General features: G+C 41.6%; 1 protein-coding gene across 4 annotated transcripts in view; it reads left to right on the top strand.

Moving 5' to 3' along the window:
- Nucleotides 1-17,607, top strand: part of COL12A1 (collagen type XII alpha 1 chain) — a 164,776-nt gene that overhangs the window by 110,658 nt on the left and 36,511 nt on the right. For all 4 annotated transcript variants that reach the window (XM_040428657.1, XM_040428654.1, XM_040428655.1 and 1 more), the window contains 5 exons: nucleotides 239-403; nucleotides 1,397-1,435; nucleotides 1,533-1,671; nucleotides 3,174-3,316; nucleotides 5,710-5,819. In XM_040428657.1, coding sequence (XP_040284591.1) covers nucleotides 239-403; nucleotides 1,397-1,435; nucleotides 1,533-1,671; nucleotides 3,174-3,316; nucleotides 5,710-5,819 — 596 coding nt within the window. The remainder of the gene's footprint in view (nucleotides 1-238; nucleotides 404-1,396; nucleotides 1,436-1,532; nucleotides 1,672-3,173; nucleotides 3,317-5,709; nucleotides 5,820-17,607) is intronic.

Below are 17,607 nucleotides of genomic sequence, written 5' to 3'. Positions count from 1 at the left end.
CCCCACAGCAGTTCTGCAACTTGCAAACAAAGGGATTCAGGTGACAAAATGACATTAGGGGATTGCTGGTGGATTACAGGCATACCGGTATTATCAGCATAAATGTCTACCTCCATTACAATTACACTGTAAGGATAATAGACAGCAACGCTGCAATCTTGCAAAGAATGTATCTGTCCAGTGTTGCAGATGCAACTCCAAATGGGATGAGAACCGTCATTCTCGCTTTTGTTTTCAGGATTTAGCGTATTCGTGATTGGAGTGGCTGACGTGGATTATACCGAGCTTGCAAATATAGCTAGCAAACCCAGCGAACGCCATGTCTTCATTGTTGATGACTTTGATGCCTTTGAGAAGATTGAAGATAATTTGATCACCTTTGTTTGTGAAACTGCAACTTCGAGTAAGTCTCATCCGGATCTATTGGTTACAAGGTAGTTCTTCATGATATGACAATTAACCCTTTAGGCTTCATGCACATGACCGTGCCCGTATTTTTCCTCACTCCCATCAATAGAAAGGGCTATTTTTGACAATAATAATTTGCGGAATGGTCACACGGAGCCACCAAAAATATACATACAGTATGTGTGCATGGCCCAGCAGAAATGAATGGGTCAGAGTGGATGTGGATAGCACGCAGATGAAAAATACGGTCCTGTGCATGAAGGCTTAGGGGGACTAGTAGTTGTGGACAGAGTCCATGCTTTATTCCATTACAGTGTGTCAATTGATGTACGGAAAACCTGGTTAATTTCTTGAGATAATCCAATACATGATTTATATATATGTTCTTTCAAGAGGTTTATCATGTAGAACAAGTACTGTATTGGTTTATCTTGGTGTGAATAGCTTTATTTGTTTGCTAGGTACCAACTGCTTCCAGGATAAATAAATGATTTCATGCTGGCAGCTTGTAGGCTTATTAGTGCTATTATATTATTATTGCAATCACTTTGAATTAGGCTGGTGATTAAGAGATCAGAGTGAATCCATCAACAAGAATTGACTCAACAACTCAATTACAAAGGAGTAGGGACATGCTGACCTTTTCTCTAAGTACATACCAAATAAAATTCAGGAACCTAATGGAAAATTAAGCTGCTCATATTTCTAGGAATATCAGACATGCCAGAGAAACAGTTATCAGACCAAAAAAATGACACATCAGGAAGTTAACATCAATAACAAGAACATTCTGTGTTCTTTTGTGAGCTTTGCTTCCATTTACAATGATGCAAGGTTTATTCACATGTTCCAAAGTGGGACCAGTAAATATGGTGCCAAGGGCACATCACGTAATGCATACCAAGCTTCAGAGTTATGTATAACATGCTGCAGCTATGAAGCGCTAAAGTTATACATATAGATAAAATCATCTTGCTTTTTCTTTCAGCTTGCCCGCTCATATACCTTGATGGATACACATCCCCTGGTAAGAGGTCCTCTTGATATCCAATCTTGCATACTGGACTTTTTTTTCATTATTATCCTATGTGCATTGTTGTTTTTCATTTTTGTTTCTCTCAAAGGCTTCAGAATGCTAGAAGCATACAACCTTACAGAAAAGACTTATGCGTCAGTCCAAGGTGTCTCCATGCAAACCGGTTCCCTCAACAGCTTCCCTGCGTATAATCTTCAGAAAGATGCCTTCCTCTCTATACCTACCACGTAAGTAACGGAGAGTGTAAAACATTTTCTGCTCTTAGGGTTGACATTTATAGAAAACTAGCTGAAGGACCCGGCTTCGCTCGGGTGTGTGTCGTTAAAAAAGATATCAACACTATAAACTATAACAGTGACATCTACAGCACACTGCCCCCAAAACAGTGACCCCCCCAACGGTGCCCCATCCCTTAACACTGACACCCCCAACAGTGCCCCGTCCCTTAAAATTGGACCTCCACAGCAGCCCACCCCCTTCACTTTGACCTTCACAGCAGCCTGCCCCTTTAACAGTGAGTTTCACAGCACACCACCCCCTTGACAATGACCTCCACAGGGGCCTGCCCTCTTAACAGTGGCCTTTCCAGCAATCTTCCCCTTAACAATGACCTCCATAGCGGACCATCCTGGCCCCTATGGTGGCCAGAGGTCAAGTTTTAGGCCGGACAGTCTGGCTTTCAGACTCCCTGTCCTCCATCTGGCGCAAGGCCTGGACGGACACAGGGATGTCCTTTTGAACAGCTCACTCTCAGACAGCAGCACTGTGCTGTCTGAGTGTGAGCTGCAGGGAGAAAGTCACAGTCACCCTCCCACCCCTGCAGCTGACAGAAGTTGATTTTCAACTTCATTTTTTCAATCCCTGTCAGCTGAGGAGTGGGAGGGGGCTTGTCCTAACCAGATCGGGGTCGTGACTTAGAGGGACCTAGAAGTTGATTTTTAACTTCATTTTTCAATCCCTGTTGGCTGAGGAGTGGGAAGGGGCGTGGCCTAACTGGATCGGGGGTGTCCTTTTGTGAACAGCTCACTCTAAGACAGCATCACTGTGCTGTCTGAGTGTGAGCTGCAGAGAGAAAGTCACCCTCCCTCCCACCTCTGCAGCATACAGAAGTTGATTTTTAACTTCATTTTTCAATCCCAGTCAGCTGAGGAGTGGGAGGGGGTGTGGCCTAACTGGATCGGGGGCATGGCTTAGCAGGACCTAGAAGTTGATTTTTAACTTCATTTTTTCAATCCCTGTCGGCTGAGGAGTGGGAGAGGGCATGGCCTACCTAACCGTATCGGGGCGTGTCCTTTTGAACAGCTCACTCTAAGACAGCAGCACTGTGCTGTCTGAGTGTGAGCTGCAGGGAGAAAGTCACCGTCCCTCCCACCTATGCAGCTGACAGAAGTTGATTTTTAACTTCATTTTTTCAATCCCTGTAGACTGAGGAGTGGGAAGGGGCGTGACCTAACCGGATCAGGGGCTTTGAACCTAGACAACCCCTTTAAATACAGCTCAGAGGACACTTAAAAGGATTGGTTATGTTTTGCATATTATGAAGCCAGACTTTTTGCGACTTGTTCTTTTTGTAGTTGTCCAATGGTATCACTACACTTGGCATATATGCTGTGGATTTGTATGTGGGAGAAAAAAAGTAGCAGAAAGGTGGATAGGATTTTTTTGAATGATTTAACTAAACACATTGCGTCTATTTAAAAAGTAATACTTCATTCAATTTTGTTCACAGAGAACTACATCCTGACGGATTGCCACCATCCTACACTATCATTCTATTATTCCGTGTGCTCCCTGAAACCCCCAGTGAGCCATTCTCAATATGGCAGGTTACAGACAAGGGCTATAAACCTTTGACTGGAGTGACTTTGGATGGTGAGTATCTTACTTTTCTTTTGCAGTTTGCAATATTACAAAGCAGAGATGTTAAAGTATAATTTGTATATGGAAGAACAATGGTGCACAGATTTCCACATTAATAGTACACCGAAACCTTCCTGGAATCAGCACAGAAACTGTCTCCCATTAATTTCAATGGGAGTCTGCACTGTCATCTATACAGCTGTGGATTCTTTTTGCAGGGATTTCCAGATAGCATCAAGAAAGGCAATGTCCCTTCCTGGCATGGTTTCTGCATACAGACTGTTGCTAATGGTAGCAGGTGTCTGCTTGATGAGTAGCTCCAATGAATGGGGTTAAAGCCACAGGCGGACCTGTGACATGGAAAACCATGGTGGAAGCCCAAGCATTTCTGCCATGGTTTCCGTACATCAGGTGAACATATCCTAATTGGTTAGAACACTCGAACCATCTTATTTACTATCAATGATCTGAAGAAGATCTTTTCACTGACATATCATACATGACACATAAAAATGTGATATAACAATGGAATGGTCTTTAACGCCATGATAATTCACATACAATGCTCATTTTGTGTCCAGTCCTGCACCTCCAATGTCTGAGTGTATATGTACGGTAACTTGCAGTCAGGAATTTATATTAGAGATTTTCCAGGACTTCTATATTTATGATCTGTCCGCAGGACAGGGCATTAGTATCTGAATGGTGGAGGCCCCCCACTGATCAGTTGTTTGAATAGACCGCTGGGATGCAGTTCCTCACAAATAAGTATAGTGCCGTACATTATATAGTGACTGTGCACACTTGTGAAGAGCGCCAGGGGCTATATTTGAATTCGCAATATTTCCCAAATATTTGGGTGAATATTTGTCATATATTTGCGAATTCGCGAATTCGATATTATTTTCTTGGTCGCGAAAAATGTAATATTCACGTAATGCACGCAAATTAAGCTACTTTCACACTAGCGTTTCTGGGTCCGCCTGTGAGATCCGTTTCAAGGCTCTCACAAGCGGCCCAAAACGGATCAGTTCAGCCCCAATGCATTCTGAATGGATGCGGATCAGTTCAGAATGCATCAGTTTGGCTGCGTTTGGTCTCCGTTGCGTTTTTTCGACGGTCACTAAAACGCAGCTTGCAGCATTTTGGTGACCGTCTGATTATGTGGAGCCTAATGGATCCGTCCTGACTTACAATATGGTGCAATTGAAAACGGATCCATCCCCCATTGACTTTCAATGTAAGTCAAGACAGATCCGTTTTAGCGTAGACTTTTTTTTTATGAATAATGCAAACTGATCCGTTATGAACGGATACAAGCATTTGCATTATCGGTGCGGATCCGTCTGTGCAGATACAAGACGGATCTGCACCAAACGCGAGTGTGAAAGTAGCCTTACAGGTGTGGGTCACTTTTGATACATTTTCCAAGCTGCTAGAAGTTTCTTGAGACCGGAGAAAATGGTTGGCACGGCAGAACATTAAAAATGGTTTTATATGCAGTTAGAGTGCTCTAATATATTCCAGATTGCGCAAATATTTTGGCGCAATATGTGAAACTTCACATTTTAGCAGGTCTGCATGTATGTATGGACAGCAGAACCTATCACACTACCTAACACACTGTACTGCAACAGCTACACTATATCAGGATATAACCTACACTGACTATCTGTATTATATATATATAAGCCAGGGGCGTAGCTAAAGGCTCATGGGCCCTGGTGCAAGAGTTTAGCTTGGGCCCCCCATGCAAAAATGTAAACTGCACCTCCCACCATGCCAAATTCTTGACCTAACACCTTCCCTGCAGCGAGAGGTGTAACTTGACCAGCATGCACCTTCTATAAAACAGGTGTCTTCTCATGTGGTACAAGGGTCTTTGGGGCCCCTCAGGCTCTTGGGCCCGGTAGCGACTGCTACCTCTGCACCCCCTATAGCTACGCCCCTGATATAAGCTAACTAACTATCTATCTAATGTAATGTGGAAAGCACAGAGCTCAGCTATGACACTGCTGTCTCTCTCAGAACTTTACAAAACAGCAGAAAATGGCTTCTGGGGAGGTTCTTATATAGTAAGGGGTAGCCAACTTTCCTATTGGTTGCTAGGGATGTTGCTAAGCTCAGACAAAGACATTGCAGCCTTCTCATTGGCCCACAAGCAAGAAGGGAGGTTAGTGATGAAAAGAAAATCTAGAATATTCAACATTACAAATATATATCACTATAGTCTAAATATTTGTGAATTCTTAAAGTGGCGATATTCGCGATTATAATCCGCGATTCGAATATTCGTGATCAACACTAGTGCCCACCGATATACACATATATTGATTACCTGTCCTGAATCCCGGAAAAACCCCTTAAATTTTTGGTATAACATTGTTATTTCAATGTTTTTCTAGGATCCAAAAGAACACTCTCCTTCTTCAACAAGGGAGTCACAGGCGACACTCAGACAGTAACATTTGATGGTGATGAAATACAGAAGCTCTTTTTTGGAAGCTTTCACAAGGTAAACCATTTACTACATTATCCCAAATGTAACATTATACTGCCTCCCAAAATGTATTTATATCAATTATGTTAGTAAAGATTAAAGAGGTTAAGCCAGCTAATAGGTGGTATGAATTTAGAGTAAACATTCTTATGGGGAGCCACATTAATCATCCAGCATCAGCCAATAGTGCAACTTTAGACTGTCTAGTCCAAATATTAGACAGTATAAGTAAATTTACTGCAAACAAACACATAACAGGGCATCAGTATTATAATTAGTTTCATGAAGTGCCTCTATTGCATTCTTGTAGTCCAGGGTTACACCGTTGCCTATAAAATACAGTCCAGTAGACAGGGGCGTTGCTAGGGTCTCAAAAGATCCGGTGCCAAAGCCCCAATGCATGTGGCCCAATTATCTAAATCAGCCCCCTGCCCCCGCATACTCTAGCACTTTGAGACATTTTAGTGTACTTGCTATACAGCAGCAAATATCTTTCACATCAAGGTAATGTCTTCTCTGATGTAGATCTTCTCTGTCATCATCTTCTCCATTCGGTCCAGACAACTTCTTTCAGTCGCGCCTCGTCTCTGCAGAGTGTGACACACAGACATCTTAGCTTCCACACTTTTCTATCATCACCCCCCAACCTGGAGTCCCAACAGTGTTATCCTGCTGCTCTCTGTGCTCCCCAATACCCCCAAATACTATCCTGAAGAAAAATTTGTGCCATGCAGATAGTCCCCCCACATAGTAATAGAGCTCCTTAAACTCCCACCAATAGTATTTCCCTTCTAGAATGCCCTCATTAGTAATACTTCCCTCTACAATGCCAACAGTGATAATGCTCCCCAAGAGTGCCTCCGGTATTAATAATGCCCTCACAGAGCCCCCAGTAAAAATTAGGCCCCCCTATTGTCCCCCCAGTGGTAATAAATCTCTCTACAGACACCTCAGTAGTAATAAGTCCCCCCATAGTGCTTTTAGTAGAAATAAGGCAGATCTATAAGTCACTCCTATAGAGCCCCTGGTAGTAATAAGAACACCTATAATGTCCCCTGGATTTAAATGCCCCTACAGTGACCCCAGTATTTACATTGCCCCCTACTGTTATAATGCTCGCCCTGAAGTGCCCCCAGTATTTATAATGCCCCCTGCAGTGCCCCTGTAGTTATGTTCCTCACTTTAGTGCCCTCAGAAATTATAGTTCCTCAATTGCTTCACCATACAGTCCCATGTAAATAACACTATTTCCTTCCCTCCGCCGTAGCGTCCCATGTAAATAACATCACACCATCTCTACTTGAGCCCCTCCAAAATACAGTCCCATGTAAATAACATCACTCCCTCCACAGCTGCCTTCAACATACATACATTCAGCCCCATGTAAATAACATCATTCCACCCCACTCGAACATACAGTCCCAAGTAAATAACATCCCTCCCTTCAGCCCTAACATACTGTCCCAGTTAAATAACCACAACTCCCAACATTATTATGCCTCCCACACTGAGAATCTACCCCTTCACTTACCTCTCCTCATGTAGCAGACCTCACCACAGCTTATTTCCCAGGACTTCTCCTCTTCACTGCTGAGCTCCCTCCTCCACTGGTCAGATGATGGTGATATTATCGCAGGTCCTTCTCAACCACTGTCTTAGCACTGATCACATGACTGTGATGTCATCACTGGTCCTTCAGCACTTGCAGTGCCTTAGATTCGATTCATATTGCCGTTCCTGAGGATGGCAATACAGTTGTTTCTATCTGGGAGGCAGTACATTCGGGGCCTGGGACAATACATCCGGGTCCCAAGCCCTGAATATTTTAACATAGCAGCGCCCCTGCCAGTAGATAGTTGAGAAAAAAAAAAGTATGTTTTACATTTTACATATTTTCTTATGGACCGACTACACTTTCAGGTGACATTAGTTTGTGAGTGGACTGAAGGACTTAATGATATTTGCAGGTTTGATATGAGCATTTCTCTTCACAGGATAGCCTGCAGTTTAGCTCTGGGCCCCTCAGTCAGCTAATCTCATAGTAAAATTGCTAACCGTAATGAAAACTGACCTGAAAACTGGCTAGTTACCAAAAGTAAGATGATGTAATTATGCTCTGTGGGTCAAAAGCTAATAGATCTCAGATTTTTTTCATGGCTATTTTACTAGTGTGGTAACAAGGCTGGAAAGTTGGAAAGTGCCATGGCCATTCTGGTATTTGGCCATTAATGTTTTTTTTTTTTTATTATTTTAATATGCCCGAGTATTAAAGGAAAATAGCACTTGATTTATACAGGTGAAACCCGAAAAATTAGTTAATTTATTTCAGTAATGCAACTTAAAAGGTGAAACTAACATATGAGATAGACTCATTACATACAAAGTGAGATATTTCAAGCCTTTATTTGTTATAATTTGGATGATTACGGTTTACAGCTTATGAAACCCCAAAGTCTCAATTTTGAGGTACTCTTTGCTCAGGGGGTATGGATTAATTTGCTGACTAGAGTTTGACACTTTGAGCCTAGAATATTGAAAGTTTTCACAATATTCTAATCCTTTTAAGTTGTATTACTGAAATAAATGAACTTTTGCACGATATTCAAATTTTTTGAGTTTCACCTGTACATGCCCAATCATTTTGTTCTTAAGGCAGCTGTTGCCAAAGGTGCCTGCAGTGGCTTACTATCCTCTCTCTATTGAAAACGAATGCATGGTTGGCCAGTTGGGACGTGCATATAGGTGGGATGGGGAGGGGGAGAAGGCAGAAGTGTTTTTCACAGTGCTGTTGTCTTCTTTTGTCCTAATTGGAAACCCCATTGATCAAATTCTGAAGACCAAGAAGCACTGGATTTCTACATGCCCAATCCTTTTGTTCTTAAGGGAGCTAGTGCCAAAGGTGCCTGGCAGTGGCTTACTATCTTCTCTCTATTGAAAACTAATGCATGGTTGGCCAGTTGGAGCTTGCATATATGTTGTCTTCTTTTGTCCTGATCGGAAACCCCATCGATCAAATTCTGATGGCCAATTCCAAGGTTGATGAAGTCCAAGGAAATCCCTTTAAACTGAGAAGTAATGAGCTAAACATAATTATTTTCAAGGTACAACTAAACCCACTATTATTACTAGACACCAGTAGGAAGTATACATAATATAATCTCCAGTCCCTGGGGCTTTCATGAAAGGATTAACACTCAATTCCATAAAACAGAACCACAACATAACTACTGGTATTTATTTAATGCTGTCAAGTATCATGAGTTTATGGACTGTGAGAATTCAACATGAGAACACGGGGAGGGGATTACATACAGCTTTGCGCAGATGCCAAAACTCAGATTGATCATCCGTGTGGTTGATTATAAGTCTAATAATCACAGTAGTGGATTTGGTAACTGATGACAGACTGTACTCAGTAATCAGTCCAGTAAGGGACATGATCTTATGACACAGCAATTAACACCATGTCCAACATATGAAATAGTGGAAAAAGAAAGTCCATGACAAATATTGCTGGATCACAAAAGAAGGTTAATTCCAAATGTTAAAGCTTAATATTTGAGTCAAATTAGATGCTGTCTTGTACATCCCAGCAGCTGCCTGCCCACATATGTTGTTAACACTGTGCACATTAAAGGGGTTGTCTCATTTCAGCAAATGACATTTATCATGTAGACAGAGTTAATACAAATATTGCCTCATTTGTAGGCTTGATTCATATTTCTATCACATTATACACTGCTTGTGTCAAAGGGTTACGGCCACCTCTACAGCACAGATACATGCTCGCCGTGATGGGAGCTAATGTGCATGCTCCCAAAGTCCTGGCCATCAGAGAGCCCAAACTTTTTTCCTGTAGTGTGCAAGCACGACCACTGCTGCTGGATTGCAGGGTGGTCATAACCCCGGGATAAGAGCTGTGTATAATGTGACAGAAAAAGTAATCAAACCAGCAAAGGAGGCAATATGGACAATCACAATACAGGGTGGGCCATTTATATGCATACACCTTAATAAAATGGGAATGGTTGGTGATATTAACTTCCTGTTTGTGGCACAGTAGTATATGTGAGGGGGGAAACTTTTCAAGATGGGTGGTGACCATGGTGGCCATTTTGAAGTCGGCCATTTTGAATCCAACTTTTGTTTTTTCAATAGGAAGAGGGTCATTTGACACATCAAACTTATTGGGAATTTCACAAGAAAAACAATGGTGTGCTTGGTTTTAACGTAACTTTATTCTTTCACGAGTTATTTACAAGTTTCTGACCACTTACAAAATGTGTTCAATGTGCTGCCCATTGTGTTGGATTGTCAATGCAACCCTTTTCTCCCACTCTTCACACACTGATAGCAACACCACAGGAGAAATGCTAGCACAGGCTTCCAGTATCCGTAGTTTCAGGTGCTGCACATCTCGTATCATCTGAAGGCAATCGTCTATGCTGTGAAGATACGAGATGTGCAGCACCTGAAACTACGGATACTGGAAGCCTGTGCTAGCATTTCTCCTGCGGTGTTGCTATCAGTGTGTGAAGAGTGGGAGAAGAGGGTTGCATTGACAATCCAACACAATGGGCAGCATATTGAACACATTTTATAAGTGGTCAGAAACTTGTAAATAACTCATGAAAGAATAAAGTTACGTTAAAACCAAGCACACCATTGTTTTTCTTGTGAAATTCCCAATAAGTTTGATGTGTCACACGACCCTCTTCCTATTGAAAAAACAAAAGTTGGATTCAAAATGGTCAACTTCAAAATGGCCGCCATGGTCACCACCCATCTTGAAAAGTTTCCCCCCTCACATATACTAATGTGCCACAAACAGGAAGTTAATATCACCAACCATTCCCATTTTATTAAGGTGTATCCATATAAATGGCCCACCCTGTACATTAGTAAGTGCCTTGTATTAACTTTGTCTACAAGATAAATGTAATTTGATGAAGTGAGACAGCCCCTTTAAAAATGGATCACATAATTTAGAATATTTGGAGGACATATCTTAATTATATTTCTAAATATTGGGACAGATTTACTAAGGATTCTAGTAGACTGCATGATTTGTGGGCCAATTATCAGGAATAAGTATTCATAGGAATATTCATTTCTGATTGTTGGCCCATATAATCAAACAGGCAATCGGTCAATAAACAAGCAAACACACATTTTTTGGCCTATTTGCATCTTTCATCAGTATAAAAATGCCCAAGTATTGGCATCACATCTTCCTGTGTAATCAGGGATGTACTACTGAAATAAATATGGTAGGAACAACAGAGGTAGCAATTGTTCCTCCCACATTCAGGCTGCATCAGCCTATGTAATCAGGCTAAAGGAGTGCTGATTTAATGAATAGGTGCTCGCACTGCCCAAACATAGGGTAGTTTAATAAAGCCCTAAGACTGGTATTTTATTATGATTATGACTGGTAATTATGATTATTTATAGGCTCTTAATATTGCCTAATTATTTTTTCAAGTACTGTTGCATAAACAGATGTGCAGTTGGGCCTGTGCTGAATCTCCTCACTCTCATGGAGACCTCAGCATGGTCTACAGAAGTGGTGCTGCTGCATATTCATAAACCTCTCCAGGATGTCTTGTGAGAAGATAGGAACTGAACCTGTCACCACCTGAATGGTCCCCCACCTCTCAAAGTACCTCATAACTCAGCATGTCCCCACTGATGTTTTTGTGTAGCTTGTTCAATGGATAACTTTTCTGCAGAACCACTTTATCGACCCCCCCTTCCCGTAAGCAAATGGACCATATAAAGTTAAGAAGACATCTGCCTTAACGCTGTAAGTTAAGGCATCCCGCCTCTTCATTCTCAATGGATGTCTATGAGCTTGTATATGGAAAAAATCTCTGAAGCATCACGTCTCATAAAAATCAGCTCAGAGATGTCCATTGAGACTGAAGAGGCGGGATGGGGCGCAGCAATCATGACTTGGAGCACTAAGATCGCTGCCCCATTGACTTCCAACTGTCTATTTGCATTAAGATGATTTTTAGCTCATTCTTTATGCAGCAGCTGAATCCTTGAATGATGTTTGACAAGAGTACTGTGGAAATTCTGTATACTTGACTTTCTGAGACTTATTAGTGATACTTTTACAAAGTTAGATGTTTTCTCTCTTATTCATACTTTTAATGAGTCTGCAGGGGCTCAATGAAAATAACCAGTCAGTAGACTCACAGCTGTTGGAGTGATAAGTCTGCGGTGGTCTGTGCTTCATCTTTGACTTGCAGTACAGTAGCTTGGCTTTACATTTCGCAAAGGTCTTAATCTTTTGTAATGTTTGATCTGTGTGTAAATATATTGAGTTAAAACAGCTCAATAGCTCAGCTGTCAAATTTGTAAAATCTCATTTTACAATATTATAAGTACAGTGGATTTCTGCTCAAAGGCTTCTCAATGCAGTTGGTGTACATTTCTAGTAACTTTAGTTGCCTGTTTTCTGTGGTTTTGGAATAAGAAAGGGAAATAAGTTGCACTGGTTAGAGTACATACTGTGTGCCATATATGAGACAAAGAAGTAGGAAGATTTGGAATGAAGTGATTTGCATTAAATGCCAGTACAGAATGTGCAAGACACCTTACAGTTTAATGGTGTGTCTGTCCTTCAGACACTAAATCATAGTGGTCTAAGGATGTCTTAAAAGTCAGGAAAAATTATTTTCTTAAATAAATTTCAGCTCTATTCTCTGTGTCTTTCTGAGGTCTGTCTGTCTATCTGTCAACCATATCTATCAACCATCACAAAGCTAATGCATTCTGCAACACTGTACAGAGATTGTAATCACATCAATCTCTGCCCCCAGTGGGGGTCACAAACAAATTTTCCTATAACTTACACAAATGGACTAATTTTATAGAAAGTCAGTTAAGGCCCCTGTCACACGGGCGTTGCAGATTGGGGCCGGATGCGTTCAGGGAAAATGATGCGATTTTGACACTAAAACAAGTCCGTTTTCACTGCGATTGCGTTCCATGTTTGCGTTTTTTCCGCGCGGGTGCAAAACATTGTAATGCGTTTTGCACGCGCGTGAGAAAAATCAGCATGTTTGGTACCCAGACCCGAACCCGGAATTCTTCACAGAAGTTCGGGTTTGGGTTAGGTGTTGTGTAGATTTTATTATTTTTCCTTATAACATGGTAATAAGGGAAAATAATAGCATTCTTAATACAGAATGCACAGTACAATAGGGCTGGAATAGGACCTTTGATGACGTCAATGCGCTCATCACATGGTCCATCATATGATCTTTTACAATGGTGATGGATCATGTGACGGACCATGTGATGAGCGCAGTGACGTCATCAAAGGTCCTTTTCCTGTGCACAGCAAAGAAGAAGACAGAAGAGAAGCCGGGCTGCGCGATCAAGTGGATTAAGGTGAGTTATAATAAAAATAATTTTTTTAACCCCCCCAGCCCTATTGTACTATGCATTCTGTATTAAGAATGCTATTATTTTCCCTTATGACCATGTTATAAGGGAAAATAATAATGATCTGGTCCCCATCCTAGCAACCGTGCAGCCCCATTCACTTCTATGGTGCCTGCGTTGCGTGAAAAACGCAGAATATAGAACATGCTGCGATTTTCACGCAACGCACAAGTAATGCGTGAAAATCACCGCTCGTGTGCACAGCCCCATAGAAATGAATGGGTCTGGATTCAGTGCGGGTGCAATGCGTTCACGTCAAGCATTGCACCCGCGCGGAAAACTCGCTCGTGTGAAAGGGGCCTAACCTGTTGCCTTGTTTTTGGAATGTTAGAGGAAACTTGGAGGAAGCATACAACCTCCATGCAGATGCTACTTTTTGTTGGATTTAAAGCTAGGACCTTGATGCTATGTTTTCTTTGTTATAGCAGATAATCTATACACATTGAATAATTTATTTCATTATATGAAATAACATTTATGCTAATAGTTCAGATCATCTTGATGAGTTTTCATAACTGATCTAACAAACTGTCCCAACGGTGAGGTGTAATCTGTGGGGAAACCTGGCCATAAGTGTTCAATTTCCCTGCAGAGCCAACAGGCAAGCATTGCACAGTACCTATACAGACAAGCATTGCACAGTACCTATACAGACAAGCATTGCACAGTACCTATACATTCAATAGGTTGTCTCTGCAATGCAGGAATGAATAGTTCCTCCAGAACAAGAGATTTTATTTGCAATTGCATTCCACTCTGGAACGATGTACGCTCCTATACTACAGGGTATATAAAAATTGGTTTCTGAATTAAAGAACTCCTTAAGAACACCAGTCATTGCATATGCTCTAGTTCTAACTGAGGTTTATAGTACTTTCAGAATTTCAGAAGCCAAGACACTACTTTATCTTAAAGAGGTTTTCAGGGATTTATATATTGATGGCCTGTCTATAGGATAGGTCATTGATATCATACTAGATGGGTAATACCATGCACCCCAACAATCAGCATTATCCACTGTATAGTTTCCAGCATTAGTGGGTGCTGCAAATAGCTGTGGATAGTTCATCAGTATCCAAGTCCTAGAAAATCCTTTAACCCCTTCCCCCTGCATGCATTTTGGGCATTAGTGACCAAGCAATTTTTTTCTTTTTTTGATCGCTGCCTTCCAAGAACTATAACTATTTTATTTTTCCACTGATGCAGCCCTGTGAGGCCTTGTTTTTTTTGCAGGACAAGTTGTAGTTTTTAATGGCACCATTTTGGGGTGTACATAACTTACTGATTAATTTTTAACAGTTTCTGGGGGGATGGGAAAACAGCAATACTGCCACTAAGTTTTTGTTTTACATTTTTGCCATAAATAACACAACAACTTTATTCTCTAGGTCAGTATAATTACATATATTGTGTTGACGTTTTTGAAGTGTTTTTAGATTGCTGCATCCCAAGACCCATGACTTTTAATTTTTTTTTTCTATTGAGCTGTGTAAGGGCTTACTTTTTGCGGGATGAATTATAGTTTTCATGTGTATCATTTGGGGTACATAACACTTTTCAAATACTGATTTAAAAAATGAAAACCGTTGAAAGGGGGTCAGAAGAGTACAAATTGAAAAAAATAAAAAGCATGGGGAAGGTGTACATGAGATATGCAACTACATGAGCATATCTTTTAAAAACCTCTTTAAGGGCCCTTTCACACCTGCGTTGTCCGGATCCGGCGTGTACTCCATTTGCCGGAATTACACGCCGGATCCGGAAAAACGCAAGTGAACTGAAAGCATTTGAAGACGGATCCGTCTTCAAAATGCATTCAGTGTTACTATGGCACCCAGGACGCTATTAAAGTCCTGGCTGTCATAGTAGTAGTGGGGAGTGGAGGAGCAGTATACTTACAGTCCGTGTGGCTCCCGGGGCGCTCCAGAATGACGTCAGAGCGCCCCATGCGCATGGATGACGTGTCCATGCGATCACATGATCCATGCACTTGGGGCGCCCTGACGTCACTCTGGAGCGCCCCGGGAGCCGCACGGACGGTAAGTATACTGCTCCCCCGCTCCCCACTACACTTTACCATGGCTGCCAGGACTTTAGCGTCCCGGCAGCCATGGTAACCATTCAGATAAAAAGCTAAACGTCGGATCCGGCAATGCGCCGAAACGACGTTTAGCTTAAGGCCGGATCCGGATTAATGCCTTTCAATGGGCATTAATTCTGGATCCGGCCTTGCGGCAACTGTTCAGGATTTTTGGCCGGAGCAAAAAGCGCAGCATGCTGCAGTATTTTCTCCGGCCAAAAAATGTTCCGGTCCGGAACTGAAGACATCCTGATGCATCCTGAACGGATTTCTCTCCATTCAGAATGCATTAGGATAAAACTGATCAGGATTCTTCCGGCATAGAGCCCCGACGACGGAACTCTATGCCGGAAGAAAAGAACGCAAGTGTGAAAGAGTCCTTAGCTGGCCATACCTTTAGATGTATATTGACTGAAGCAGCCGATTTGGTGGGATCAGCTGACTATCTGATGTATATGGGAGATTCTCAACTATCCCCTCATAACAGATTTCACGAGAATTAAGGATTGGCCAAGTATGATTTCAAATGCCCAGTTCTTTTTTTTCTTAGGGACATAAGATGTTGGCAAAAGAGTCTGGAAGTGGCTTTCTCATCTTCTTTCTTCTGAGAACAAATGAGGGGGTCGGATGGGATATCTGTTAGTAGAACAAGCATTTTACTAACTGCTATCCTATGTGTATGCCCGATACTAGCGCCTTATGACTTTGGCTTTTATAGCAAAAAAAAAAGTCCTTTCAACCTCTCGGAAAATGAGATTGCAGTTTAATCATGACATGTGCTTCTGTTTGACTTTTCTCGACTTTTGAACGGTACCGCTCTGCTTGTTGGTTCTGTAAAGTAATGATGAAATTATGATATAGTAAGTACCCTCTCATTGTTTTCATATCGATTGTAAGTCTTCCAGAGAAAGATAATGAGCTCAAGCTTGGCCTGGAAAGGAGGAACAGTCTGTCGTAGACCAGTGGATTTTATGCCTTGCCGCTTTTTAGCTGCTGAACTTGGGATGTCACTTGCTTCTGGGAAATCTTTGGCTTTATCCTTGAGACTGAAATGTGAGTCTCTTTGAAAAGCAAGCAGACTTTACTGCTCATGTTTTCAGGAAACCATGGATCTCACTTAAATTTACCTTCTGGTAGCTGTAGTCAAGCAGCCTATTGAGCTATTCAAATTTTCCTTTCCCCTGCTTCTGTGGTATAGTGTTCACTTAGTTGTTCTTTTGTGGGTTTTGGTCTATGCATTTAATAAGGGAACACAGAGGCAGGAATCAGCAATTTTTGGAATGTGTGTCTCATACTGTATAGTCTGGTGTTATAAAGTTGGCATGCATTCTAAATTGTTAGAATTCATGAATTGTGGGGTTAGAAATGTTTTTCTTTTTACTACTACACTTAAATACTCTTGGCACTAAATCTATGATGTAGTACTCCCCAATCTACAATCCTGATCAAAAGTTTAAGACCACTTGAAAAATGGCAAAAAATCATATTTAGCATGGCTGGATCTTAACAAGGTTCCAAGTAGAGCTTCAACATGCAACAAGAAGAAATGAGAGTGAGACAAAACATTTTTTGAGCATTCAATTAATTGAAAATAACGATTAAACTGAAACAGGCTGTTTTTCAGCTGATCCAAATTTTAGGACCACATGCCTTTAAAAGGCCAAATCTGTGCAAAGATGTGGATTCATTATCATTTTCTGTCAGGTAGTCACAAGTTGTGATGGCAAAGGCAAAAAAACTCATTTGCATAAGCAGGGTCTCTCACAGCGCGCCATCGCTGCTGAGGTGGGACACAGTAAGACAGTCATTTGGAATTTCTTAAATGATCCTGAGGGTTATGGAACAAAAAAGTCAAGTGGAAGACCGAAAAAAATTTCATCAGCACTGAGCCGGAGGATCCAATTGGCTGTCCGTCAAGACACTGGACGATCCTCGACCCAAATTAAGGCCCTTACTGGTGCTGACTGCAGCCCCATAACCATCAGACGGCACCTGAGACTGAAGGGCTTCAAAAACAAAAAACGTCTTCAAAGACCTCGTCTCCTTGAACGCCACAGAACTGCTCGTTTGGACTTTGCAAGAGAGCACCAAACATGGGACATTCAAAGGTGGAAGAAAGTTTTATTCTCTGATGAGAAAAAATTTAACCTTGATGGTCCTGATGGTTTCCAACGTTACTGGCATGACAAGCAGATCCCACCTGAGATGTTTTCTACGCACCACAATGGAGGGGGCGCCATAATGGTCTGGGGTGCTTTTTCCTTC

Source organism: Bufo bufo, chromosome 4, assembly GCF_905171765.1.
Source record: "Bufo bufo chromosome 4, aBufBuf1.1, whole genome shotgun sequence".
Taxonomy (NCBI): Eukaryota; Metazoa; Chordata; class Amphibia; order Anura; family Bufonidae; genus Bufo; species Bufo bufo.
This window is presented reverse-complemented; position numbering and strand designations above follow the sequence as displayed.